This window comes from Carettochelys insculpta, chromosome 11 (assembly GCF_033958435.1).
Source record: "Carettochelys insculpta isolate YL-2023 chromosome 11, ASM3395843v1, whole genome shotgun sequence".
NCBI classification, from domain to species: domain Eukaryota; kingdom Metazoa; phylum Chordata; order Testudines; family Carettochelyidae; genus Carettochelys; species Carettochelys insculpta.
Window position 1 is genome coordinate 17364737 of NC_134147.1, and position 27039 is coordinate 17391775.

At 53.1% G+C, this 27039-nt stretch overlaps 1 protein-coding gene across 2 annotated transcripts in view; it reads left to right on the plus strand.

Annotated features, from left to right (window-relative positions):
• NRXN2 (neurexin 2) overlaps nt 1–27039 on the plus strand; it is a 302332-nt gene that overhangs the window by 18800 nt on the left and 256493 nt on the right. For both annotated transcript variants that reach the window (XM_075005502.1, XM_075005503.1), the window contains exon 3: nt 3264–3293. In XM_075005502.1, coding sequence (XP_074861603.1) covers nt 3264–3293 — 30 coding nt within the window. The remainder of the gene's footprint in view (nt 1–3263; nt 3294–27039) is intronic.

Here is a 27039-nt window from a genome sequence, read left to right on the forward strand (position 1 = left end):
ATCCCGTGGCCATTAACTCCTCACCCACGGCTGCCCTCCCAGTCCCAAGCTGCTGCTCCACACAGAGCCTCCCTCCAGCAGTGTGTGGGTCAGCGCTGCCTGACCCCATGGCTGCAGTTGGCTCCCCCGGAGCGAGGTGACCAGTTGGAGTATCACTGAACAGCGTGGCCTACGGGGAATCAGGCTGAGACCCAGTAGGCTCGTTTCACATGGCCCAGGGGAGGACGGCAAAGGGAGAGCGCCTTCCCATTGCTCCCCCTGAGCAAGTCGCCCCACCTCGGATCAGACCGGTAAGGCCCCATGTCCCTTTTCCAGTCTCCGCAAACCAGGGGTTAAGGCGTGAGGAGCCCTGGGTTCTGGCCCTGGCCCTGGGAGGCAGTGATGTGTCTAGTGGTTAGAGCCGGACAGGCTCAGTTGTGAGACAGGACTCCTCTGTTCTCTGCCTATTTTTGAAGGTCAGACCCTTCCAGGTTATAAGCCCACCAGGCTGCGAATGGGTAGGGGAGGTGATGGGTGAAGGGGAGCATGTGTCTCGGGGAGGGGGCATCTGGACGTGAGGCAGAGCGGGCCCCGTGTCATTTGCATGAAATTGCCTGATGTCTTGGAAGCAGCTGCCTGGCGCAGGGAGAAGAGCAGACATGATGATTGATGACGCGGGAAGCAGTGGGGCAGGCAGGAGAGGAATATTAATGCCTCCTGCTCTGCCTGCCCATCTTCATCCTCCCCCACGGGGCAGGGGTGGGAGAAGAGCAGAAGGGGGTTGTTTGGGGAACTAGCTCCCCTCTGACCTGGCCTCCCCATGCAGTGGCCCCATATAGTCCACTCCATGAGAGACCCTTGGCCTGGTGGATCCCCAGTGAGCTGTCTCCTCTCCCCCAGTCTACCAGGAAGCAGCATGGGGCTAGGCAGGAAGCATCCCAGCAGCTGATCCCAGGAGATTTATGCCCCAGTGTGTAGCAGGGGGTGGGTGGATCCCAGCAGGGGATTCCAGACCTTTATCCCCTCTTCGATCTATTGGAATGGAAGGTAGCACAGGGTCTGAACAGTGGTTGATCCTGGGGATCTGTCCCCCCAGTACAACGTACAGTTAGACAGGGCAAAGGCTAGTGGGCTGGCAGCTGATCCCAGGAGGTCTGTTGACCTCTGCACATTGATCTATCCAGAGGCAGCATGGGGGCTGGGCTGGTGAATCCCAGCAGTTGGACCTCAGGCCTGTCAGGAGGTGGTCCAGGGGCTGGGCTGGATGGATCCCATCACTATGTTCCTGCAGCCGTATCTTCTACACCAGTGATTTTCAACCAAGTGCCTGGGGCCTCCTGCCAGCAGCAGCCTGAGCATGTTTCTGGGGGCTTGTCGATCAGGGCCAACGTTAGACTTGCTGGGGCCCAGGGAAAAAAAGACAAAGCTCCACTGCATGGTGCTGAAGCCCAGGCCCTGATCCCTGCAGCCCCGGACTGATGACAAAGCCTGAGTCACCTGGCTTCGCAGGAGCCCCTTGGCAAGGGGCCCTGGGCAGTTGCCCTGCTTGCTACCCCTAATACCAGCTCTGGCTCTTGTATGCAGAAAGTTAGTTCTAGGGGTGCAGGTGGGCCGTAGAGCTTTCGCAGCATGCAGAGGGGCTCAGAGAGAAAAAGGCTAAGCACACCCCCATTCTACCCTGCCACCGAGTGGCACAGAGAGCATGAGAAGCCGAGTTACAGTGGATAGGCAGGACTTGGGAAGGGGAACCTGCCCCCTCTGTTTCCTTTCCAACCATCCACCATAAGCTGCCAAATTCAGATCACCCTGGGAAAGGGAAGCAGTCCTAGCAACGGGCATCGGCCCTTGTTAGGAGTTAGGCTGTGACCCCCACTCATGACATGCAAGGGGAAGGGAGAGGGGTGTAGTGGGGCAGAGGAGGCAGGGCTGGGAGCCAGGACTCCTGGGCTCTGTTGTGGCTGTGGGAGGGGAGTGGGGCTGGGTTTCAGGACTCCTCATTTCACAGGGTTCCTATCTACTTTAGCGGACCCTACTTCCCCCAGGAGTGGGGGTGATAGCCTGGGGTGGGCCCTGTGTACCTGGCCTTACCCCTTGTTTGGCCTCCCCCACCCTGCAGGGTTAGCAATGGCTCTGAGGGTTTGCATGTGAATCCCATCTCTTCAATCAGGTGTTTCCTTGCTGTGTGTGGGGGGGTGCCAGGCCAGGAGCAGCGGGTGCCGGAGGTGCCAGGGTACTTGGCTGCAAAGCAGTGTGGTGTTCTGAGGGACTCTGCTGGTGCCAGAACAGCTGCCTGTGTTGCCGTGGGGTGACTCTCGATTGCCCTGGGGTGAGCGCGAGGGGAACTGGCCACGGGGAGCCTGGGGGGGAGGCGGGAACCTGCACTGATGGCAGCAGCGGACTTACCCCTCATTTGCCCTGTATGGAGCTCCTCTCGGTGCTGTCCCTGGGCCAGGCTCGGGGTGGGGAGAGGAGTCAGCGCTACTGCCTTCTCCGGAGTGATTCCTGGCCTACGCCAAGGTGACCAAAGGTTCATTCTCTCCCCCGGCTTCCACGGAGCGACTCCTGACCGGCTCCCGCTGTAGCTCTTCTCATTGTGATGCAGTTAGTCCTGCTTCTCACCAGGCTGTGGAGTTCCTCGCACTGGGGGCAGCTCCTCTCCTGACGGGGCTCGCTCCTGAAGCAGCTAGGGGGGAGCGAGAGGCCAGCCAGCCCCAGCTAGCCCTTGTGCACTCCCATCACTAACCCCTTGCCTCCCAAAGCAGCAGTATGCTCCAGCTCTTCTGGTGGGACCCTCTGGCACCAAAGGCAACGCCGTCCCCCACATGCCTTCCCAGGCCTTGGTTTGTGTCTCTCTCTCTCTCTCTCCATTGTTCTTTTTCTTAATTTTATCGTTTAACTGGGGAAAAAAAAAGCATTTCTCTGTCTCTCTCCCGCAGAGACGCGAATGCTTTTTTTTTATTATTTTATTTTATTTTAAGTGATTACCAAAGACCCCTCCAAGACTCTCTTCTGTCGTCCTGTTTCAGTTCCAGTTCCATCTGTCCGGGCTTTTGAGTTCTCTATTTTCCTTCTCTTTCTTTTTTGTTCACTCCGTTTTGGCATCCGAACCCCTTTTCTCTCTCTCCCCCCACCCTTTTCCTCTCCCCTTGGGGCCTGGATGTCTGTCACAAGTTAAAAACAGCTTTTAAATTGTGGCAAAAAGATGAAACCCTCCTTTTTTCTGTGCGTTTATATGACTAGTCTTTTTTCTTTCTTTCTTTTTATCTTTTTCCTCTCCCCTCAAGGTCCTGCTCATCTGACGTTAAACAGCCAAGGTATGACACTTTACCTTTGTTATTTTCACCCCAAACCAACTGAACTTTTAATTTTCCTCCCTTCTGATCTCCATCCCTCCTTCATCTCTCTTCCAGTTATTTTTCTTCCCTCCTTCCCTCCCTCCCATCCACTTGACTCATCTCTCGACCCGCGGTGGTTTCTGCCATGGTCCCAGATGTTTTGCTCCGATGCTGTGTTGTGCAGAGGGTGGTAAAGAGTCCAGCATGTGCCAAAGCCGAAAGGAGAAAACTCGATTTCCTGGAATGTGAGGCTGGTTCAGGAAGCAGGTGGCTCAGGGCAATGTTCTGATTGTTGGCAGCTGTGTCTGGAGGGGGATTTTTGAAGGCAGGCCTCGGATCTGGGCCTCTGCTTTTTAACTGAGGTTTGCTTGTGTGCAGCTAGTGATGATTCAAGAAGTGCACATAAGAGGAAATTGACTTTCACATTGAGACACGAGGGGGGGGGGTGTGTCACAAGGGTGTGTGTGGGGGCAGTACAAACCCTTGCATACCCCCATGGGGACGCGTGTGTCTTGGAGCTATGGAGTGCTGCACTGGTACATGAGGGCATCTGTGAGCAGCCAGGCAGTAGACCCTTGCACTCAGAACCCAAAGTGTGCACGTGGGTCTCCCCGGGGTACAGACGGTCACAATGAGATGGAACAGTGCACCTGTGTCCCTGGGTCTGTTCACTGATGTGAGAATTTGCACGCGTGTTCAGGGGCAGGAATCCTTACACTTGTGCATTTGTTGGAGGTGTGACTCCCTGCAGGGAACAAGGCAGGTGTCTGTGTGTGTGTCCTTGTGGCACACCCCTTCAAATGAGGTGACACGTGCATGCGTGTGTTCTGGTGCTGTGGACCCATGCAACACCGACACAAGGCCCTGCATGTGTTTGTCCCGGGGTATGAGCCCATCTACTGAAATAGGAGGGTGTGTGTGTTTGTCCCTGCAGTACAAACCCTTGCACTGAGACATGAGGGTTTGTGTGTGTTGGCTGGTGCTGTGGATCCTAGCAGGGACACATGAGGACATGTGTATGTGTCCGGGTCACACAGAGCCTTGTAGGGAGATATGTGCTCTGCGTATCTCTGTTGGTAGAGCCCCTCGTGCTGAGACAGGTGGGTGTGCCCATGTTTGAAATGGTGGTACAGCCTGTGGCAGTGAAACGTGAGGGTGTGCCTGTGCGACCTGACTGTATGGCATTTGGAGTGACACCCGAGGACGTGTATGTGTCACGGCAGAAGGGCCCCCGCCGCCCGAGACGTGAGGGCACGTGTGTGTCACTGTGTTACCGACTCTCACCTTCAGAAGGGGGTGTGCGTGTCTGTGCCCTGCTGGTATGGGCCCTCAAGATGCAAGGGTATGAGTACGAGCATCTTAGTAGAACAGACCCTGGCTGCTGACCCGTGTATGGCGCACGTCCCTGCACTCCAGACCCTTGCACTGAGAAGTGAGAGCATGGGTATATGGCACTCTGCAGAGACCCACACGCTGACATACGAGTGCGCGCATGTCTGTTCTGATTGTATGGACACCCTTGAAATAAGGCATGAATGTGTGTGTGTATTGGGGTAGAAACCCTCTCACTGAGTCAGGAGTGTGTGTGCGGCGGGGTAGGAACCCTCCCACTGAGGCAGGGGTGTGTGTGTGTGTGTGTGTGTGTGTGGGTGTGTTTCTCAGGGGTAACAGGAGTGTGTGTGTGTGTCCATCCCTTCGGGGTAGGAACCTTCCCACTGAGACAGGTGTGTGTGTATGTCTCAGGGGTAAAAAAAGTGTGTGTGTGTGTGTGTGTGTGTGTGTGTGTGTGTGTGTGGTGGGGGGTAGGAACACTCCCACTGAGGCAGGAGTGTGTGTGTCTCAGGTAACAGGAGTGTGTGTGTGTGTGTGTGTGTGTGTGTGTGTGTGTCCCCTGGGGGTAGGAACCTTCCCACTGGGGCAGGAGAGTGTGTGTGTGTGTGTGTGTGTGTGTGTGTTCTGGCAGTAGGAACCCTCCCACTGAGGCAGGAGTGTGTATATGTCTTGGGGTAACAGGAGTGTGTGTGTGTGTGTGTGTGTGTGTGTGTTTCTCGGGGTAACAGGAGTGTGTGTGTGTGTCCATCCCTTCGGGGTAGGAACCCTCCCACTGAGACGGGGGTGTGTGTATGTCTCAGGGGTAAAAAAAGTGTGTGTGTGTGTGGTGGGGGTTAGGAACACTCCCACTGAGGCAGGAGTGTGTGTGTCTCAGGTAACAGGAGTGTGTGTGTGTGTGTGTGTGTGTGTGTCTGTCCCCTGAGGGAAGGAACCCTCCCACTGAGACAGGAGTGTGTGTATGTCTCAGGGGTAACAGGAGTGTGTGTGTGTGTCCCCTGGGGGTAGGAACCCTCCCACTGGGGCAGGAGTGTGTGTGTGTGTGTGTGTGTGTGTGTGTGTGTGTCCCCTGGGGGTAGGAACCCTCCCACTGAGGCAGGTGTGTGTATATGTCTCGGGGTAACAGGAGTGTGTGTGTGTGTGTGTGTGTGTGTGTCCGTCCCCTGGGCATAGGAACCCTCCCACTGGGGCAGGAGAGTGTGTGTGTGTGTTCTGGCAGTAGGAACCCTCCCACTGAGGCAGGAGTGTGTATATGTCTCGGGGTAACAGGAGTGTGTGTGTGTGTGTGTGTGTGTGTGTGTCCCCTGGCAGTAGGAACCCTCCCACTGAGGCAGGAGTGTGTGTGTCTCAGGTAACAGGAGTGTGTATGTGTGTGTGTGTGTCCTGGGGGTAGGAACCCTCCCACTGAGGCAGGAGTGTGTGTATGTCTCGGGGTAACAGGAGTGTGTGTGTGTGTGTGTGTGTCCTGGCAGTAGGAACCCTCCCACTGAGGCAGGAGTGTGTATGTGTGTGTGTCCCCTGGCAGTAGGAACCCTCCCTCTGAGGCAGGAGTGTGTGTGTGTGTCTCAGGGGTAGGAACCCTCCCTCTGAGGCAGGAGTGTGTGTGTATGTCTCAGGGTGTGTGTGTGTGTCTCAGGGGTAGGAACCCTCCCACTGAGGCAGGTGTGTGTGTGTGTCTCAGGGTAACAGGAGTGTGTGTGTGTGTGTGTGTGTGTGTGTCCATCCAGGGGGTAGGAACCCTCCCACTGAGGCAGGTGTGTGTGTGTGTCTCAGGGGTAACAGGAGTGTGTGTGTGTGTGTGTGTGTCCCCTGGGTAGGAACCCTCCCACTGAGGCAGGTGTGTGTGTGTGTGTGTCTCAGGGGTAACAGGAGTGTGTGTGTGTGTGTGTGTGTGTGTGTGTGCGTCCGTCCGTCCGTCCCCTGGGCATAGGAACCCTCTCACTGGGGCAGGAGAGTGTGTGTGTGTGTCCGTCCCCTAGGCATAGGAACCCTCTCACTGGGGCAGGTGTGTGTGTGTGTGTGTGTGTCAGGGGTAACAGGAGTGTGTATGTGTGCGTGTGTGTGTGTCCCCTGGGCGTAGGAACCCTCCCACTGGGACAAGAGAGAGAGAGAGTGTGTGTGTGTGTGTGAGAGAGAGGTAGGAGTTTTCCCACTGCGACAGGAGTATGTGTGTGTCCTGGAGGTGGGATCTTCCCACTGAGAAAGGAAGGGGTGTGTGTGCACGTGTGTGTGTGTCCTGGGGGGTGGGAACCTCCCGCTGTGGGAAGGTCTGTGCTGCAGTTAGGAGTGTGCTCCCTAGCTCCCCAGCGTAGCTAGACAGACTCGTGCTAGCTCTGCTCCTGCTCACGTTCTAACACAGCCGTGTCCCTGGCTGTAGCGTGGGCGGCATCTCAGGCCACCTGCTGGCGTGAGACCTGGGCAGCTAACTCAAGCCACTGTTGCTGGCGACGCTGTTTCGAGCATGCTTGTTCCGGCAGAGCCAGCGTGGGTCTGACTGCCCCGCTGCTGTGTGCACCGGGTGTCTCCACCTTAGGGCCAGTGATAGGCCTCGATCTTCTTAGCCGGCTGGTGGGCACCTCTCTGGCAGGGCTGATGTGGGCCACATCCCTGCTCCACACTGCTGCCTGCATGTCCCTGTGGCCCAGCGGAGGCGTGTTCACAGCCATCCCAACCATTGCATGGTTCGGGGTGGCTGCCCTGGGCCCTGCACTTTGTGTGGTGGCGGGGGGTCCACAGTGGCCACCCCGACTGTCCTATGGATGGAACAGTCCCCCATATTCAGGTTAGCCCATGGTCCCGGGATAGACTGGGGCCAGCTGGAGAGGTCACCCCCCCAGTCACTGCGGCCATGGAGGAGCAAAGTGACAGAGCAGCCTCTGCTGCCATCTCCCAGGACAGGGTGGTCGCCTCACTTCTGCTAGTGGGGGGCCCAGCCCTGTTGCCACCCTATATGCCAGGTCCTCGGTAATCCCCAAGGCCACGTCCCTCCAGGGGTGGAGCTTGAGGGAAGAGGTGCAATGGCACAGTTAGAGGGTGGAACAAGGGTCGGAAGAGGTGGCGGGGGAGAGCAGGGGCTGCACCTTGGGGAACGAGAATGGAGACCCCCCCCACACTCCAAGGGTTGCAGGGACTCATGGGACAGCAGCCGCACGGGGGCTGGGTTGTGGAGCTGCTAAGGCTGGAGAGCCCCTGGTGTAAATGTACTTTGAGACTGGTGTATACACAAGTGAGCTGTGTGAGCCTTCTGAGTGAGGCACAGAACATGCATGGTACCAACCCCTGCAATGAAATGAGGACACGTGAGTGTGCCAGTGGCACAGACGCTCAGAGGGTGACACGAGGGCACGTTTCGTGTCCCTGGCATGCACGCCTTGGAACCGAGTCCTGTAGGGTTGTTTGCATCTGTTCTGACAGCAGAGAGCCTCATGGTGAGCCAGGAGGGCTTGTGTTCAGGAGGTGCAGAGAAACAAAGGGGCGTGTGTGTGCCGCTACCCTCGCGTAAGGCACGAGAGTCTGTGTGTTTCCATTAGCATGGCCCATCGCAGAGACAGGAAGCCACATGCTAGTTCCTGGGCCACATGGACCCTTCCGCTGACGTACGAGGGTGTGCCTGCGTATCCTAGCAGAACAGACCCTGGCACTGAGAAAGAGGAGGGTGTGTGTGTTCTCTTGCCTGAAAAGACCCTGCATCTCAGACAGGAGGGAATGCTTGTGTGTTCTAGTGGTACAGGCCCTCAACATGAGATGCACAGTGGTGCGGACCCTCACAATGAAACACGGAAGTGTGCATTTGTGTCTCCTTGCTACACACATTTGCAAGCCCCCCGAAGGCTCACCTGCATCTGATTGGTAAGGATGCCTTATACAGAGATAACAAGAGCGTACCTGTGTTTGCTTCAGTGTCACCGACCCTCGCACTGAGACACCAGGGTGTGCCTGTTCTGGAGATACGGATGCTCACTCTTAGGCAAGAGAGCCTGTGGTGCTTGTCCCAGTGATACAACCGTCCCACAAAGACACACAGGGTATGTGTGTACCCTGCCAGTGCGAAGCGCCTCCCTGACGTGGCCTGGCATGTGCGTCACTGGGGTGGAAGGGTGTATGTCTGTTTCCCAGTGGGGTGGAAGAGGGCTCGTGGGTGTGTGCATCCCTGTGGCACAGACCCCTGAGTTGAGACATGAGGGTGTTTGTCAGAGTTAAGGTTGTGCTGACCCTTACGCTGAGACAAGGGATTACAGGAGTGGATCAATAGAACAGGCCCTTGAAATGCGCTGTGTGCGCTCCCCGGTGGTATGGAATCTCACACTCGGACAGGCAAGCGGTGTCCCTGCAGTACGGACCCTCGTACACAGATATGGGACGTGTGTGCCTGTGGTATAGACCATCGCACTGGCACACGAGGTTGTCCACGTGTGCCTAAACGGTATGGACCCTTGCGATGAGATGCCAGGGTGTGGCTAGCTGTTCTAGCGGTATGGACACTCACAAGGGGGTGTGTGTGTATTCTTCAGCCGTGTGGACCTTGGTGCTAACAAGAAAGGGTATGTGTGTCCTGGCGCCACAGACCCTTGCACTGAGACATGGGGATGTGTGTGTCCCAGTGATATGGCCCCTCGAGATGAGAGGGTGAGTGTGTTTCTGAGTGGTCCAGAATCTCACACTCAGACATGGACAGGACATGCGTAAGTGGTATGAATGCTGTGTGTCCTGCTTGTACAGACCATCACAGTGAGCTGTGAGGGTGTGTGCACACCTCCCAGTGGTGTGTTCACTCACAGCCAGACAGGCTGACCTATGCCTCCCGCCAGTACGATCCCCTCGCTGAGATGCGAGGTGCCTGTGTGCTTCCTGTTCACCCACTCTGAGTGTGAAGATAGGAGGTCAGCATGTGACCCTGTGGGCAGTACAGAGTACTGCGCTCGGATAGAAGGTGAGTAGGTGTTCCGGTGGCACGGTCCTTCGCACCGAGATACGAGGGTGTGCGTGTGAAAGAGCCCTGTCAGTGATACATGCTGGTGTGCATGTGTGCTCTGACGCCACAGACCCTCTCAGGCAGATAGACACAGCTGCGTACCCTTAAAAGTGGCGTGGACCTCTGCGTTGAGATCCAAGTTGGAGAGTGAGTGTTCTGGGTGTACCGGCTCTCAGTGACACCCTGAGGCTCTTGTGTAACCTGGTTGTACGGACCCTCCAAATGAAACGGACGACGCGGGTGTGTCCTCATGATACAGATGCTCACGCTCAGGAGACCATACCTGAGTGACCGGGTGGCATGAGCCCAGGCAGGGGGCGTGTCTGTATCTTTCGCATCAAGATGTACAAATCCATTTTGTGTCTCCTGGTCTTACGTACGCTCTCAGGGAGAGACAACAGTCTTTGTGTGGTTGTGTCTTGACACAACGGCCCCTCCACTGCGACTGGAACAAACACGCCTGAGGTATTTGTGCTTTCTGTTAGTCCATCTTAACGCAGTTGTGACGTCAGGCATGTGAGCTTCCAAGAAGAATGGGCCCTGCCCTCAGCCGCAAGTTGTGTGTTGTGGTGCAGATCACTAAGACACCAGAATGTGCATGTGTGTCCCAGCAGCGGGAGCCATTAAACTTGGACCCTGTGTGCGCTTGTGTCCCAACAGATGCATTGATGACGATTATTGCACGAGGGCACATCTGTGCTGCGTGCGGGGCCATGTGTGGTGCACTGATTATTGCTGCACTGATGCACGAGGGCGCATCTGTGCTAGCAGTACAGCCTCTCTTGCTTAGCTCTGAGGATGTGCACGTCAGTATTCCCCTCTGATTTTTACCACCCATATGTGGAATAAATTTTGGTACATGCACCACCACTAGACACGCCTGCTGCTGGAGGTGGGGGCTTTGGATGCTTTGCTAATCAGCTCGGTGGCATCTGAATCTCACCTGGGTGGCTGGCCAAGCTGTCAGCTTGCAGGGAACTCTGGTGCGCCTGTGTCCTAACGGTACGGACCCTGGCGCTGAGATGCAAGGACGTACTGTGTGTAGTGGCAGGGTGGGCCGTCTCATTGACATCTGAGGGCATGTGCCTGTGCCTGGCTGTACAGACAGTCACAGAGGGACTTAAGGGAGTATGTGTGTGTCCCCGCACTATGGACCCTCAAGACGTGAGGGTGAGCATGTCGTTCCTGGAGACGGAGAATCTCAGAGGGAGGGCATGTATGTGAGTTTCTGGGATGTGGACACTCGCACTGAGACACTAGGGTGTGTTTGTATCCTGGCTGCATGGGGTGTTGTACTGAGACCCACGGATCTGTGTGGAGCTCCTGGTGGTACATACGCTCAGTCACCCCTGAGGACCTACCTGTGTGTCCCGGTGATATGACTGTCACTGAGACAGGAGGTGTGTGTGTTTCCTGTTGATCCACTCCTGTAATCCCTTGTCTCAGCGTAAGGGTCAGCGCAACCTTAACTCTGACAAACACCCTCATGTCTCAACTCAAGGGTCTGTGCCACAGGGATGCACACACCCACGAGCCCTCTTCTACCCCATTGGGAAACAAACATACACTGGGACAAGCACCTTGTGTCTTAATGCTAGGAGTGTCCTAGGAGTGTGGAACCTCGCGCTGAGATACACAGTTGTGCATGTGGTCTGGTGTCTTGCCCTGAGATGTGATGGACCCTTGCACTCAGATGAGAAGGTGGGGAGGGAGGCATGCCTTTATAAGCAGTGCAGATCCCCGCAGCAAGAGCAGAGTGAGTGTGTGTGTGGGTGTGTGTGTGTGTGTGTGTGTGAGCATGCGCGCATCCTGGCGCTTTGTACCTGCATCCTGAGAAACAAGGGTGTGTGCTTGTGTCCCAGTAGAATAGACTCTCACACCAATGCCTAAGGTTGTGTGTGTTGTGTCCCGGCAGGATGGACCCACCAAATGAGACGTGAGGAAGTATATATGTGTCCCACGGGTATGGACTCTCATAGTGATACAAAAGGGTGTGTAAGCGTTGCTGGTATGGAGCGTCACTGTGAGACACAGGGAGATATATGCCTTTGTTTGGGCAAGATGGATTCTTGCAGTCAGATAATGTACATGTCATGTCAGATAACGTGCATGTCTCACAGTAAGACAGAAGGGCATATATTTGTGTCAGAGCAGTATGGGCCTCGCATTCACACATGAGTCTTGGTGGTTTGGATGTTCACAGTGAAGTAGAAGGATGTGTGTGTGCTTCCTGGCAACACATATACTCCAAATCAGTCAGGAGGGTGTATGTGTGTATGTCCCAGCTGCATGGCCCCTTCCTAGAAATAGTGGACTTGTGTGTGTCTTTGTGTTATGGATCCTAGCTTTTCAGCACAAGGACTTGTGTGTGTTCTGGTGGTACAGACCCTTGGAGTGACGCACAAGGATATGCATGTGTGTCCTGTTGATGTGGACCCTGGCATGTCAAAGTGGCACACACCCTTACACTGAGATAAAAGGCGATGACTGTGGATCCCCGCTGTATGCAGTAGGAGAATGTGTCGGTGTGACTTGGTGAGATGAACCATTGTAGTGAGACACAAAGATGCCCGTGTCCCAGTGCTGCACCTGGCATGTGTACATGCCGGTGAATGCATACATGTACTTCTTGCTGCAGACCTTTGCAGTGACATGCAAGGGTATGCAAGTGTCTCCGCACTATGGGCCCACTGAAAGACTGTCTCAGCTGTGTGAGTGGTCAGGCTATTGGCGCCCTTGTGGTGAGGAATAAGGGAGTGTGCTAGCTAGAGAGACGCTTGCCGTGAGACATGAGGCCAAGTGTGTGCGTGATCTGGGTGCAGGGGCCTTTGCTGTGAAACATGAGGCCAAGAGTGCGTGTGCATGTGCATGTCCATTCTGGTTGTAGGGACCCTCACTGTGAGACAGGAGGGCAAATGTGTGTCCTGGCTGCAGGGATCTTCACTTTAAGAAATGAGGGCTTGTGTGGTTGTGTGTTGCACATGTGCGCACACACACAAGTTCTACCTAAAGAGACCCTCACCAGGGGAGAAGAGGGAGTGCGTGTGTTTTGTCTTTAGAAACACTTGCCATAAAACTGATGAGTATGTGTGTTCCAGCAGTAGGGAATGTTGATGTGAGACTCAAGGGTGTGTGTGTGTGTGTGTGTGTGTGTTTTCAATACCTGGCCCCTTTGTATATGACAGGATGGTGTGTGTGTGTGAGTGTGTGGTGGCGCTAGGGACCATTGCCATGAGGTTTGAAGCTGACTGTGTGTTTTCTGTAGATAGACTCTTTGTGTGAAACATGAGGGTAAGCGCACATGTGTGTGTTCTTCAGATTGGGAGAGAAGAGGGTGAATGTGTGTGTGATTTGGCTATAGGCCATTCTTGCCATGAGACATGTTTGTGTGTGTTTTAGCTATAGGTACTTTTCCCATGGTGCACAAGAATGAGTGTGTGTGTACGTGTTTGTTCTGACTTCAGGGACTTTGCTGTGTGATACTATGACAACTGTGAGTTCTGGCTGTTGGAGTCCTTGCCTTGACACAAAAACGGGTTGTGTATCTTCTGGCTATGCTGCAAGGAGCAAGGATGTGTGTGTGTGTGTGTGCGTGCGCGCATGCATTCTAACTATAGATGCACTCACAACAGGACAAGAAGGGGCGTGTGTGTTCTAGCTAACGGGATCCTCGCCATGTGACTGGGGGTTGCAGATTTGTGTTTAAGTGGCCTGGACCCGAGGTTGTGAATGTTTTGTTCTGGGTGTACTGACCCTCTCAGTGAGACCCTGGGGTGTTCCTGTGTAACCTGGTTGTGCAGACCCTCTAAATGAGATGGAAGACACGTGTGTGTGTTCCAGCAGTGCACACCCTCACACTCAGGAGGTCACACCTGACTGACTTAGTGGTTTGAACCCATCATGTATGGAGACGGGGCATGCCTGGTTATCCTGGCTGTACAGATGTTCATAGAGAGACAGAAGAACATACACCTGTGCCCCAGTTGTTCGTAGATTCAGATGGATAAATGGGTGTGTCTGTCTCTCTCTCTCTCCTGGTAGGATGGTCCCTGCACTGAGACCTTCAGACTTGAAGTGTGAATGTTCCCTGGTAGTCCGCTGCTAACACTTGTCATGGCATGTGTATGAATGGCTGGCCAGCATGGACCCCTGCATTCAGCTACATGTGTGTGCGCGTGCATGTGCGCGTGCACTTGTGTTCTGGTGGTACAGACCCAGGCACTGCGACCCAAGTGAGACCCTGGCACTGCTGCAGCTATGCAGAGCTTCTCACTGCCAGGTGAGGCTGTGTGCACCTGCCTTGGCTGTACAGGCAGACATAGAGAGACTCAAGGGAGTATGTGTGTGTCCTGGCACTGTGGACCCTCAAAATGAGGTGTGAGGGTGAGCGTGCTGTTCCCGGTGACAGAGAATGTCACGCAGACAGAAGGGCACACATGTGTGTCCCTGTGATGTGCACACTCACACTGAGACCTGAGGGCATGTGTGTATCCTGGCTGTATGGGCTGTTGTAGTGAGACACGAGGATGTGTGTATTCTCCTGGTGGTGCATATGCTCACAGTCAGACATGAGGACCTACCCTTGTGCCTGGTGATATGACTCTCACTGAGACATAGGGGTGTGTGTGTGTCTCTTGTTGATCAGCTCCTGTGTGTGCCCTTGTGTGTTAATGCTCGGAGTGTCCTGGGAGTATGGACGCTCGCGCTGAGATACATGGATAAGAACATAAGAATGGCCATACTGGGTCAGACCAAAGGTCCATCCAGCCCAGTGTCCCGTCTGCCGACAGTGGCCAACGCCAGGTGCCCCAGAGAAGGAGAACAGAAGACGATCAAGTGATTTATCTCCTGCCATCCATCTCCTGCCCTTGTACTGAAGGCTAGGGCAGAACACACACACACCTGCGTTGCTTATGGTGAGGGACGCTTTAGCTAAAACGTGTGCTCGCGTGCACACGCCTGCATCAGCCCTTGTTTCTAGAAGCCATGGTCCCTACAGCCAGCGTACACCACGAGGCTCAAGCGTGAGTGTTTGTGTTCTGCCTAGAGGAGCTGATGCGGTGAGACTCGAGGGCAAGTGCCTATGTGTGTGCTGGATGTATGGGCCCTGTGCGTTCGACAGGAGGGCGAGCGTCTGTGGTCTCGCTACAGGGTGTAATGGAGTGGGGGGAGTGCATGTGTGAGTCAGGCTGGATGTCTGAGGCAAGCAGCAGCTCCCAGTGGCTAAGGATGACCCTGGGGCTACAACTGGCAGGTGACACCTCTGCCTGAACAAAGAGCAGGGAGGAGCTGAGCTGGGTTTTTGAATCGGGGGCGGCAGTTAGAGGCTAGGAAAAGGGAGAGCTGGAAGGCAGCCAGCCTGAGGAGGGGGAAGCTACACCCCAGAGGGGCACCCCTCGGGGTCTTCTCCCCAGGACAGGTTGGAAGGACTGTCTCTGGCTGCTATGCTGTTGCTTCTGTGAGAAACTGGACATCTGTTGCCTAATAAACCTGCTGTTGTACCTGCTGAGTGAGAGTCTCTCCTGCCAGCGGACGGGGTGCAGTGCAGGGGGACCCCTGAACCCCATCACACAGGGACATAATGGGCCCTTGCATCTCGTGAGCCCTCTCTGCCACGGTAATCCTGGTTGGTTGTGCTCAAGCAGACGAGCAGAGCTACCCTCTGCGACTTGTCTGTCTGTGGTGGCTCTGTGGTGACTCAGCCTTCAGGCCGAGTCACAGTCTGTAAAAACAAAGCAAACCCCTTCCGGAGAACAAGCACAACAGGGCCTCTCTCAGCGACCTTCAGCTTGTCCTCGCTCCCTACTACAGTCGTGTCCCAGAGCTCCTTCCCTGGAGGCAACGTCTTCCCCCCTCAGGGCCTTTCTGGCCGCAACTCTCCAGCTGGGCTGCTACAGTTCTGTGCCCCTTTCGAGGCACCCCGCAGCCCAGGCCTCTTTGCCCTGTGGCTAATGGCGGGTGAGGGGAGCCCGCGTCCCAGCCCAGGGACTCTGTAGATAGCAGCTGCCTGTTGAGTCCATTCATTTAACTCCCACGGCTGTTCCAATCCCTCGGGCCACTTTCTTGCAGCCCTGCACCATCTTCACCCTTATTGCAGGGCTTTGTCCGAATACCGTCCCAGCCACCAGCTCAGGGCTCCTCCTCATTCCCTGCAGGGCCTGCTAGCCAGCCACGCTCCTGCAGCTCCAGCAGGGAAGGAAACTGGGTGTGGCTGACCCAGGAGCTCTCCTTATGCTGGCTTGGTGGACCGGGATTGGCAGCTTGTCACGCAACTGCCGCAGGGCGCTTGGAGGACTCCTCTACTGCTCTTTTCTGGAGCTGGGTGTGGTAGGGCCAGGAAGTCTTCAGCATGGGGCTTTGGGACCTAATCTACCTGCTCACAAGGGATCCTCCCTCAGTAGGGTGACCGTCCGTCCCCGTTTCGGCAGGACAGTCCCGTATTTGGGGCGCCTGGATGGTGTCGCGGTTTATTTTGTCAATGGGGCTAATTGCCCCATATTTTCAGGCGGCTGCTGCCTGCTTCCCTTGGCTGGGAGAGCCGGACCACATGGCGGCATGGCTGCTCCACACCTTCCCGCAGCTCCCCCGCCCTGGCACGGCTGCACCCTACCCAGCTTTCCCCAGCTGAGGGAGCCGGAGCGGCAGCACGGTGGCCCCCCAGTTGGTGAAAGGCAGGAACTTCATTGGGAGGGTGACAGCCCCCACTGAGCAGCTATCTCCTACCTCCCAGATAGGGTTTTTTGACCAGGGTGGCATCATTCCTCTTGTCCTGTGTTTGGATGGGTGAGATATGGTCACCCTATCCCTCTGAGACTTGAGGGAGTGTGAGTTCTGGCTGTAGGGAGCCGTGTTCATGCTAATACTTTCCATCCGTGGGTGGAATAAATATTGTTATGTGCACCAAGGCACGCACAGATGTGCACCCCCCGTGGGAAAACACGCTGGTGGCTCTGGGCGCTCTGCTAATCAGCTGGGAGGCACCTGACTCTCTGCTGGGCAGCTGCTCAAGTCCTCAGCTTACAGGGAGCACTGCTAGGGACCCTCCCCCTGCGATACGATGGGGTGCGTGTGTCCCGCTAGAGGACCCTCGCGCTGAGAGTTGAAGGCGAGTGTGTGTGCGCTGTGGACATATGGACCCTCCGTGTGAAACGAGAGGGCAAGTGCATGTTCTGGCCATAGGGATCCTCCCCATAAGAAATCCTCTCCTAGGTCTGGCAGAGAGCTGACAAGCGCAGGCGGTTTGCCTAATGAAGCAGGGGGAGACTGACACCTGTGGGCTGGGGTGGCAGCAGGGAGGCAGGCCCACCCACTCCACTGCATCCGACTTCGTGTGTGTGTGTGTGTGTGTGTGTGTGTGTGTGTGTACAGGCCCTCTCAGAGGTCAGGAGAGGCCTGGCCACTTCCAGCTTTTGAAGCCCTTAGCCATAATAAAAATAAAAATGATGACCTATGAAAACAAAATAAGGCGCCGAAAAAGAGACGTAATTTGAATATGTGAATATAACTAACGCAGAGCCTTTTTCCTTGTGAATGCTCTAATTATTGAGGGCTGTGCATGAAAACAAGTTGTGAAACTTACCAAATGCCAAAAAGTAAACAAGCCTCTAAATTTGAGGCCTTCTTTGAGCTTGAGACAAAGGCCAAATAACCCTGTCCCCGACTGGCCGAGAGAGAGAGAGAGAGAGAGAGAGAGAGAGAGAGAGAGAGAGAGAGAGTGTGTGTGTGTGTGTGTGTGTGTGTGTGTGTTTCAGGCTCTGGGGACCTTTGCCATGAGATTGGGATGGGGAGTGTGTGTGTTGTAAAACTTAAGGGCAAGTGGATGTTCTATATATATAGGGACCTTGCTGTGAGACATGAGGAAATATGTGTCTGTATTTTGACTATAAGGACCCCTGCTGTGACAGGAGGTGGTGTGCATTTGTGTGTGTTTAGGCCACAGGAATCCTTGGTATGAGACACAAGTGTGTGTGTGTGTGTGTGTGTTTTGGTTATAGGGACCCACATCATGGGACACAAGGGTGAGTGAGTGAGTATTTTATGGAGTCCCATGCTGCAAGACATTAGGGCTAGCGTGTCTGAATTGTGGTTATAGGGATCCTTGTTGCAAGACACAGGGGGGTGTGCGGTGGTTATAGGATCCTCACCGCAAGACAGGAGGTTGGGTGTATGTGTTCTTGCTGTTGGAATAGTTGCGGTGGGACATGAGGCTATGCATGTGTTGTGACTATTGGGACTGTCAGTGCGGGACACAAGGGTGAACGTATGTTCTGGCTATTAACCTCACTGGGCGACACAGGGATGTGTATGTGTAGCCCAGCCTGGGGGATGGGGGGGACTCCACCCCCCCCGGGCTCAGGGAGCAGCTCTTCCACTTAGCATCTGTGGCTGGCTCCTGAAGAACTCCAGTGCTTCTGCTTGTAGCTTTTCTGGTGACTGTGGCCAAGGTGCACAAGCAACAGAATGGAAAGGACTTCCTGGTCAAATGATTTCCATTGTTGCTTCTACAATTGCCGTGGCAACCTCTGTCACCCGATAGGAGTCGAGTAGCGAGCAACATCCACCTCACTGCACGGCCGCTCAGTCACGCACAGGGAATCAGCCACAGTGGTCAGTTAGGGGCTCGGGCTGAGCCGTTAGTGTGCCCAGGTCCTTATTCAGGGTGGGTGACAACAGTCCAAGGGCTCAGGCCTACAGTCGGGCTGAGCCACAGGCAGTAGGCCCCAGCCCTAGCGCAGGGTGGGGCAGCAAAAAATTCAGGCGCTCAGGCTGAGCAACCATCAGTATGCTCAGGGTGTGGCAACGTATAGTTTGGTCTCTCAGCTCAGGTGGAGAGCCGACAAGCTCAGGTGTTTTGCCTGATGGAGCGGGGGGAAGCTGCCACCCATGGATTGGGAGGGGCGGACCCAGCCCCACCTGCTCCACTGTGCCCTGGCCCTGGGCCCTAACAGTGGCAGATCTGTGTGCTGCTGAGTCAGCGGGAACCCTGTCTGCAACACATTGACTCACACACGGGCACAGTTCCAGCCAGACTAAGGCCAGCCGTCCCTGGGCCACATACTCACTCCCCTTGCTGGCATACCTCGCTCAACAGCAGGTCGTTGGGGGCTGGATTCTCTGTCAGGGTCTGCAGCTCCTCTGGAACAATGTCTCTCTGTGGTAGGGGTACCCTATTTCACCTTTCAAAAAGGTAGACACCCCTGCGAGGGAGTGCATCTGGGTCGGTATCTACCAACTCGTATTGTATTAAAGTACTGTATTGACTATAACAAATTAGTACAGTCTTTTTTATATGGTAACCCTGTCTGTGGTCCTGGCCAATTCCCAGTTTCTTTTAGGTCCACAGCGGCCTCCCTGTTGCCAGATTTGCCTGTTACTCTGGGTTGTGCTCATTTATTTGGGGCTCAGGGGGGAAAGGTGAATAACTCTATCAGTGTGCTGCTCCTGACTCTAGTGTTCCTCGGGAGCTTTACTTCTCCCTTCTGCTGGTTCCCTCCCAGAGGAACTATTCTGCCCGACCCAGGGTCCACAGGATTAAGTTCTTTCCACCCTGAAATCAGGTGAAAAAACACACACACACACACACACACACACACACACACAGAGCCAGAGCTCATCTAAGAGGACCAGTTAATCAGCACACACAAGCTGACACCTTATGGCTACGTCTACACGTGAAGCCTACATCGAAGTAGCCTATTTCGATGTGGCGACAACGTCTACACGTCCTCCAGGGCTGGCAACGTCGATGTTCAACATCGACGTTGTGCAGCACCACATCGAAATAGGCGCAGCGAGGGAACGTCTACACGCCACAGTAGCACACATCGAAATAAGGGTGCCAGGCACAGCTGCAGACAGGGTCACAGGGCGGACTCAACAGCCAGCCGCTCCCTTAAAGGGCCCCTCCCAGACACACTTGCACTAAACAGCACAAGATACACAGAGCCCACAACGAGTTGCAGACCCTGTGCCTGCAGCATGGATCCCCAGCTGCAGCAGCAGCAGCCAGAAGCCCTGGGCTAAGGGCTGCTGCACACGGTGACCATAGAGCCCCGCAGGGGCTGGAGAGAGAGCATCTCTCAACCCCCCAGCTGATGGCCGCCATGGAGGACCCAGCAATTTCGACGTTGCGGGACGCGGAACGTCTACACGGTCCCTACTTCGACGTTGAACGTCGAAGTAGGGCGCTATTCCGATCCCCTCATGAGGTTAGCGACTTCGACGTCTCGCCGCCTAACGTCGAAGTTAACTTCGAAATAGCGCCCGACACGTGTAGACGCGACGGGCGCTATTTCGAAGTTAGTGCCGCTACTTCGAAGTAGCGTGCACGTGTAGACACAGCTTATATGTCCCTGTACTCGGTGGGATGGGTGCACAGCAGTGCCAAGCTGTGGCCCTTATGTGCCCTTGGACTCACTGGCTGGGTTTAACAGCATTCTCCTGTGTCACCCCGGTTCAGCACCCCTCCCCAATCCCCACTTTCACAGCACAGTCATTCTACTCGTAGCCCACTCGGTGGGCAAACCCCACAGGAGTTCTGGGCACTCCAGGGATTTTTAGCGTGGGTACAAGAAGCGTTGTTGCAGAGTGAATGGGGAAGCCAAAGCAAGAGCCCTGTGTAAGAGTGAGCCAGAGGGAAAGACAAAGAGAGAAGCAACCAGTGTAACTATGAAAGTTATTTATTTCTGGGTAGTGAATATCCATTTAACAGTTACAACAGTAAATAATCTGATTACAGTTGTTATGGCTAGCAAACCATTTAACTAATTCCATAAGGCAAGGTCGGGAGGCTGTGCCTGGAGAGGGAAAGAGGAGCTTGCACTGATTTGAAGTCGCAGATGGTGAGGGTAGCTGGGGGGGTCCAGAGAGGAGGAGACAAGCTGAGCTCCCAGCACGATCAGGCAGGAGATGAAGAATTGTCAATGGAACTGATGTTGAGTTTACGTCCAGAATTCAGAACAGTTTCTTGTGCAAGGGTACGTCTTGTTATAGGAACAGGACACTAGATCAAGGAGGACACTGGATTTGTTTGTGGGTGAACAGAAGTGAGAAAATAGAGACTGATCAGTCCTGGCCATGGGTGATGTTCCTTGAAAATGAGTTCACAATGCAACTAGGCAGTTTTGAGTATTTTGGCTATCAATAGGCTCCATTCCTAGAAGTGGTCTGACAGTGACTAATTTGGGTGTGAGCAGGCCTGGGTTCATTAGCAGCTGGAGCAGAGATTGCCCATCAGGCAGTGCTTCTCTTCTTTCAGTATCCTACAGTTCAGTGCGGTTCCCGCTTTGGAAGAGCTGTTCTCCGTTCATTATGCTAGTGGAGATGTCTTTCTGCTCCGTCTTCAATAGAAATGAGGTGAGGGGTGTTTCCTTAATCAAATCACCCTTGTTGGTGGGATTTAGGTGTGTCCACCCTGGCCAGTTTCGGTGCTTTGTCTTTGATTCAAGCAGAGGCCTTGGGGAAGGGGATTTTACTTCCATGGGTATCACTCCCTGGCTGTCCAAGAGCACAGGGCTGACAGGTGGCCACGCTCTGGTTACCCAAACACACAAGTAGGTAACATCCCAGCCTGGGAGCTCAGGGCAGGCGGCTGGTCCCACCAGCAGCTGGGGCCTGATTGAGCTCCTGGGAGCCACCTTTTATATTTCTGGTCCCACCTCCTGACTTTCTGGCCAGATAGTTGGGAGACTCAGAGTTCCGCCCACTAGGGCTCATGGAGCAGCTCTTCCCTCTCCTGATCTGAGGCCGAGTGACCGCCCAGCGTGCAGTGTGCGTTCCCCATGACAGACCTTCACTGACACACACGGGGGCAAGCACACACGTGCGTTACTGTATAGGGGACCCTGTACTAGCTGTGTCTGTTCTGGTTATAAGGACCCTCCCCGTGGGACATGAGGATGTGTGTGTGGCTGGTCTGTATATGGGGGTCTTCACCAGAAGACAGGAGGGCCTCTGTGTGTGCATGTGTGTTCTGGTTATAGGGACTTGCCATGTGGGAAGAGGATGATTCTGGCTTCTGGAAATCTTGTTGACCCCCATTTTACTTGTTGGGCCTCCGAACATGATTGCTCTGCCTCCTGGGGCTCTCATCAGGCTCCCTTGGCTGGCTTGCTCTACCTAATGCAGCACAGTGTGGTCCCCTGACCTTGTATGGTTCATTTGGCAGCCACATCAGCCTTCAGCCCCCAGTGAATGGCAGGTCAGTGTCCTCCCAGGGAATGGCCGTTGTTTGTCAAGGGGTTGGGAAGACTCTCTTTTCAGGTTTGCAAAGTGACCCCCCCACGGGACTTATATCTGGTTCTGTTGAGGCTTATGGGGACCCCTCACCCCTATCGAACTGTTAGCATCATGCTATTTCTCTCCTGGAAGGTGCTTTCGTGGCAGTGATCACTGCCGCCAGCGCGGTCTCCGAGATCAGGGCCTCACAGCAGAGCCACCTGACACGGTGCTTTTCAAAGACAAGATCCAGTGGGGCCCCATCCATCCTTCCTGCCAAAGGCGGTATCGAAATTCCACAACAGGGTGGTCATTTCTCCCCAAAACTTGGAGGAATGTCAGCTTCACCCATGGGAGGCTAGGCAGGCAGGCCCTCCCCTTCTATGTGGAAAGGGCTAAGCCCTTTCATAAGTCCACACAACTCTTTGTAGCCTTAGCAGCAAGGCTGAGAGGGCTACCTGTGTCATGTCAAAGGATCTTGTCCTGCATAACTGCCTGTATTCAGGCTTGCTACAAACAGGCCAGAGTCCTGCCTCCAGCCATTGGGAGAGCTCGTTCCACAAGAGCACAGGCTTTGTCAGAAGCATTCCTTGTGCAAATAGCAATCCAGGACATCAGCAGAGATATGACCTGGTCATCGGTTCATACCTTTGCATCCCACTACACCATCACCACTGTGACGATACCCATTTCAGGAGAGCGCCTCCATGAACTCGGAGCCCAGCTCTTGAGGTGTTGGTTGTCAGTCACTTAGTAGGGAGTTGACATGACCAAGTGCTCAGAAGAGGAGGAAAGGACACTCCGCACTTGTAAATATGGCCCTTTGAGGCATATTGCTCGTGTCCATCCCATGATCCACCCTCCTTACCCGTCTGTCAGAGTCGCCAGTAAGAAGGAACGGAGAGGCTGTGGGTACTGGTGCTGATTATGTATAAATACACATGGCTCCAAAGCGCACGAGTCAGCCCAATGGGTACCACTCAGGGACAAATATCCAGCAATGGTGTGTCTGGGATGCACACACTGAGCATGGAATGGACTTGTGTGTGCTCCTGGAATGGAATGGACGTGAGCGTGCACCTAGTGCGGAGTGGACACGAGCAACACATCTCAAAGACCAATGGTTACGAAAGGTTTGTAGTTGTTTTTTCTCCATAGACCCAGTTACCCAGAGACTCCTACATACCTCAACCCTCAATATGCAGGCTAACTCCCCACTAGGATAACAACCCCCTAATGAAGAGGTTGGGATAGTAGTAGGTGGATAATGGCCATGAGGCTATGGAGGTAGAAACTACTGCATCCAAAGAGGACATCAAATTCAAACAGCTTAATGGGGCTAAATTGTGGTGACCAGATAATCTCTATCCAAGAGTATTAAAGGAACTGTCATATGAAATTGCAAGCCCAATAGCAAGGATTTTCAGTGAATCTAAACTCAGGGTTCATACCTTATGGCTGGACAATTACTAATATAGCTGCTAATTTTAAGAATAGGGATAAAAAGTAACCAAGGAAATTACAGACCTGTTAGTTTGACTTGAGCTGCTTGCAATGTTGTGGAATCAATTTGGAAAGTGAAAGTGGTTAAGGACAGAGAGAGGGATGGTGATTGGGGTAAAATACAACATGATTGTACAAAAGGTAGATCATGCCAGACCAGCGCTATCTCCTTCTTTGGGATGGTAACTAAGATTTTTAAACAAAGGAAGTAAAGTAATTTTAATCTGTCTGGATTTCTGTAGGGCAGTTTCTGCAGCTCTACACAGGCTTCAGAGGGGTAGCTGTGTTAGTCTGTTTCTGCAAAAACAACTAGGAGTCCACTGGCAATTTAAAGACTAACAGAATCTCTGTATCCCTTCCTTTTCTGATTTTTTTTCTCTTTCACATTGTAGCAAGTGAGTTCTTTCTAATGAAAGCTTATGGTCTAACATCCTAGTAAATGTTAGTTGTTAATGTGCTGTCAGACTCCTTGTAGTTCCACATAGGAAGTTGTCAGATTGGAGAACACAGTGGATTAATATGAAAATTTGAAAGGTGGATAAGGAAATAACGGTGGGTTATGTTGAAAGGTGGGCTGTCTGTGTGAAGTTCCTCAGAGATTGGTCTTGGAACCTATTGTATTTAACTACTTTATTGCACATCTTGGCACAAAAAATGAGTGTGTGCTAATAAAATGTGAGGATGACACAAAGTTGGGAGGTATAACCAAAACTGTGGAGGACCAGAATATTACGCAAGAAGGTCTGGATGAGTTTGTAACCTGGAATAATAGAAACGGGATGAAATTTAATAATGCACAGTTCAAGATCATGTATTTAGGGATTGGCAACAAGAATTTTTGCTATAAGCCGGGGACATGTCAGTTGGAAGAAATAGAGGAGGATCTGGCTGCATTGGTTGATTACAGCCATTGGTTACAGGATGACTATGAGTGACTAATGTAATGGGGCTATGAAAGAGGCTAACGCACTCGAGGTTAGGAAGCATCAGACTATGTACCTCCAGTAGAGAGAGGGAAGGGTTAGTACTAGGGCTGTTGATTAGTCGAAGTTAACTTGAGACTAACTAATAATTAACCATTCATCACAATTTTAATGGCACTGTAAGCAACAGAACGCCAATTGAAATTTCTTAAATATTTTGGATGTTTCGCTACATTTTTATATATTGTGATTTCAGTTACACAAAATGTGAAGCATACAGTGCTCACTTTAGAATATTTCTTTCACAAATATTTGCACTGTAAGACCAATAAACAAAATAAATAGTATTTTTCAATTAATCTCCTATAGTGCAATCTCTTTATCATGCAAATACAGTTTATAAAATGTAGATTTTTAATTGCTGTTGTCTAACTACACTCAAAACAATATAAAACTTCGGAGCCTAGAAGCCCACTCAGTCCTACTACTTATTCAGTCAATCACTAGGACAAACAAGGTTGTTTACATTTGCAGCAGATTACATTTACTGTCTGCCTCTTATTTACAATGTCACCTGAAGGTGAGAACAGGGATCTACATGGTACTTTTGCAGCTGGCATTGCAAGGTATTTAGGTGCCAGGTGTAATAAATATTCACATGCCCCTGCATGCTTCAGCTATCATTCCAGAGGACATCCTACCATGCCGATAACACTTGATAAACAAATAACATATTAATTAAATTTATGGCTGATCTCTTTGGGGGAGAATTGTTTTTCTCCTGCTCTTTTACCCACTTTCTGCCATATATTTCATGTTAGAGCAGTCTCAGATGACCCAGCATATATTGTTTATTTTAAGAACCTTGTTACCGCACATTTGACTAAATGCAAAGAAGGTGCCATTGTCAGATTTCTGATGATAGCTACAACACTCAACCCAAGGTTTAAAAATCTGAAGTGCCTTCCAAAATCTGAGAGGATGAGGGGTGGCGCATGCTATCAGAAGTCTTAAAAAGAGCAACACTCCAATTTGGAAACTACAGAACTTGAACCGCCAAAGAAGAAAATCAATCATCTGCTAGTAGCATCTGACTCAGATGATGAAAATGATCAAGCATCAGTTCGCACTCATCAAGCAGAACCCATCATCAGCATGGACACATATCTTCTGGAATAGCAGTTGAAGCGTGAAGGGACGTATGAATCTTTAGCATATCTGACATGTAAATATCTTGTGACCCTGTCTACAACAATGCCAGGCGAATGCCTGTTCTCACTTTCAGGTGACATTGTAAACAAGAAGCAGGCAACATTAACTCCGGGAAATATAAGCAAACTTGTCTGAGTGATTGGCCTAATAAGAAGTAGGACTGAGTGCACTCACAGGCTCAAAAGTTTTCCATTGTTTTATTTTTCAATGCAGTCATTTTTGTACCTAATTCTACCTATGTAAATTCAGTTTCCACAATAAAGAGATTGCACTGCGGTACTTGTATGAAGTGAACCGAAAAATACTGTTTCTTTTTTTACAAAGCAAATATTTGTGAGAAAATCAATGTAAAGTGAGCACTGTACACGCTGTGTTTTGTGTGGTAATTGCAATCAATATGTATTAAAATGTAGAAAACATCCAAAATATTTATTTTATTTCTGTTTAACAGCATTATTAATTTTTTTAATTGCTTGACAATCCTAGTTTATACCATTGTACAGCACAGCGGTGAACCCACACCTGGCAGTCTGTGGGCAGTGCTATAGTTGCATGTATAGGACAGCCGAATCGAAATGGGACAGGTGCAAAGAAGGGCTACTGGGATGGCTGAGGAATGGAAAACCCACCTTACGGGGGAGACTCAAGGAGCTTGGCTTGTTTAGCCTAACCCAGGGGTCGGCGGCCTGTGGCTCCGGAGCTGCACGTGGCTCTTTAAGGAGCCACTTGTGGCTCCCTGCCCTGCTGCTGCTGAAGTAATGGCACTCAGTGGAAGTGGTTTAGCAGTCGGCGGGAGTCCTGCCATTATACCAATTCCCCTGGGTTCCGTTACCTCAGCGCGGGCAGGGGGCTGCCTGTGCTGCACCTAGGGGAAGGGAGCGTGGGGAGGGGCAACGGAGTCTGCCCCTCCAGAGCCGCACTGCGAAGGAGGAAGGGGCAGGGGGAGGCCTCCTGGGAGCAGAGCACAGCTTTCCTCCCTGCAGGGCCAGCGCCCCCTCCCGGGCACCGCGGCGCCCCCCCATCTCCTCCTTGCTCCACAGTCGCGGCCCTGCCCTGTGTCCGCTGGTAGCTGCCGGTGCCTGGAGCTGTGTCCTGGTGCAAGCTCAGTTCCCCCAGCACCTGGCCCAGCTCCCCGCCCAGCCCTGGTACCTGCTGAGTCCAGCACCAGCACTGCTGGATGGGGAGCAGCTGGGAAAGGTCCAGGCACTTCCTGGCCTGAGAAGTTGTGGGGGAGGGCGGGGACACCCAGAGCACGTGCAGGGGGAGAGCAGAGGGTGGGCAGGTAGGAGCCATGTTCAGTGGGCGGGTTGGGGCAGGGCGGCTGAGGTGGGTTAAGGCTGGGGATTGGGGGTGGGGACTGGTTTGGGGCTCAGGGGGTTAAACCTGCGGTTGGGGGTCAGGTTTGTTGGATGCGGGGGTAAAGCTTGGGGATAGGAGGTTGGATTTGGGGGCTGAGGTGGGTAAAGCCCGGAGATGTGGGGGCAGGGTAAACTTTCTGACTGGTACAAATCCTTGTGTGTGCGCTGCTCTTAAAATAGAGTGACAGAAATTATGGTCTGACGTTGTTTAT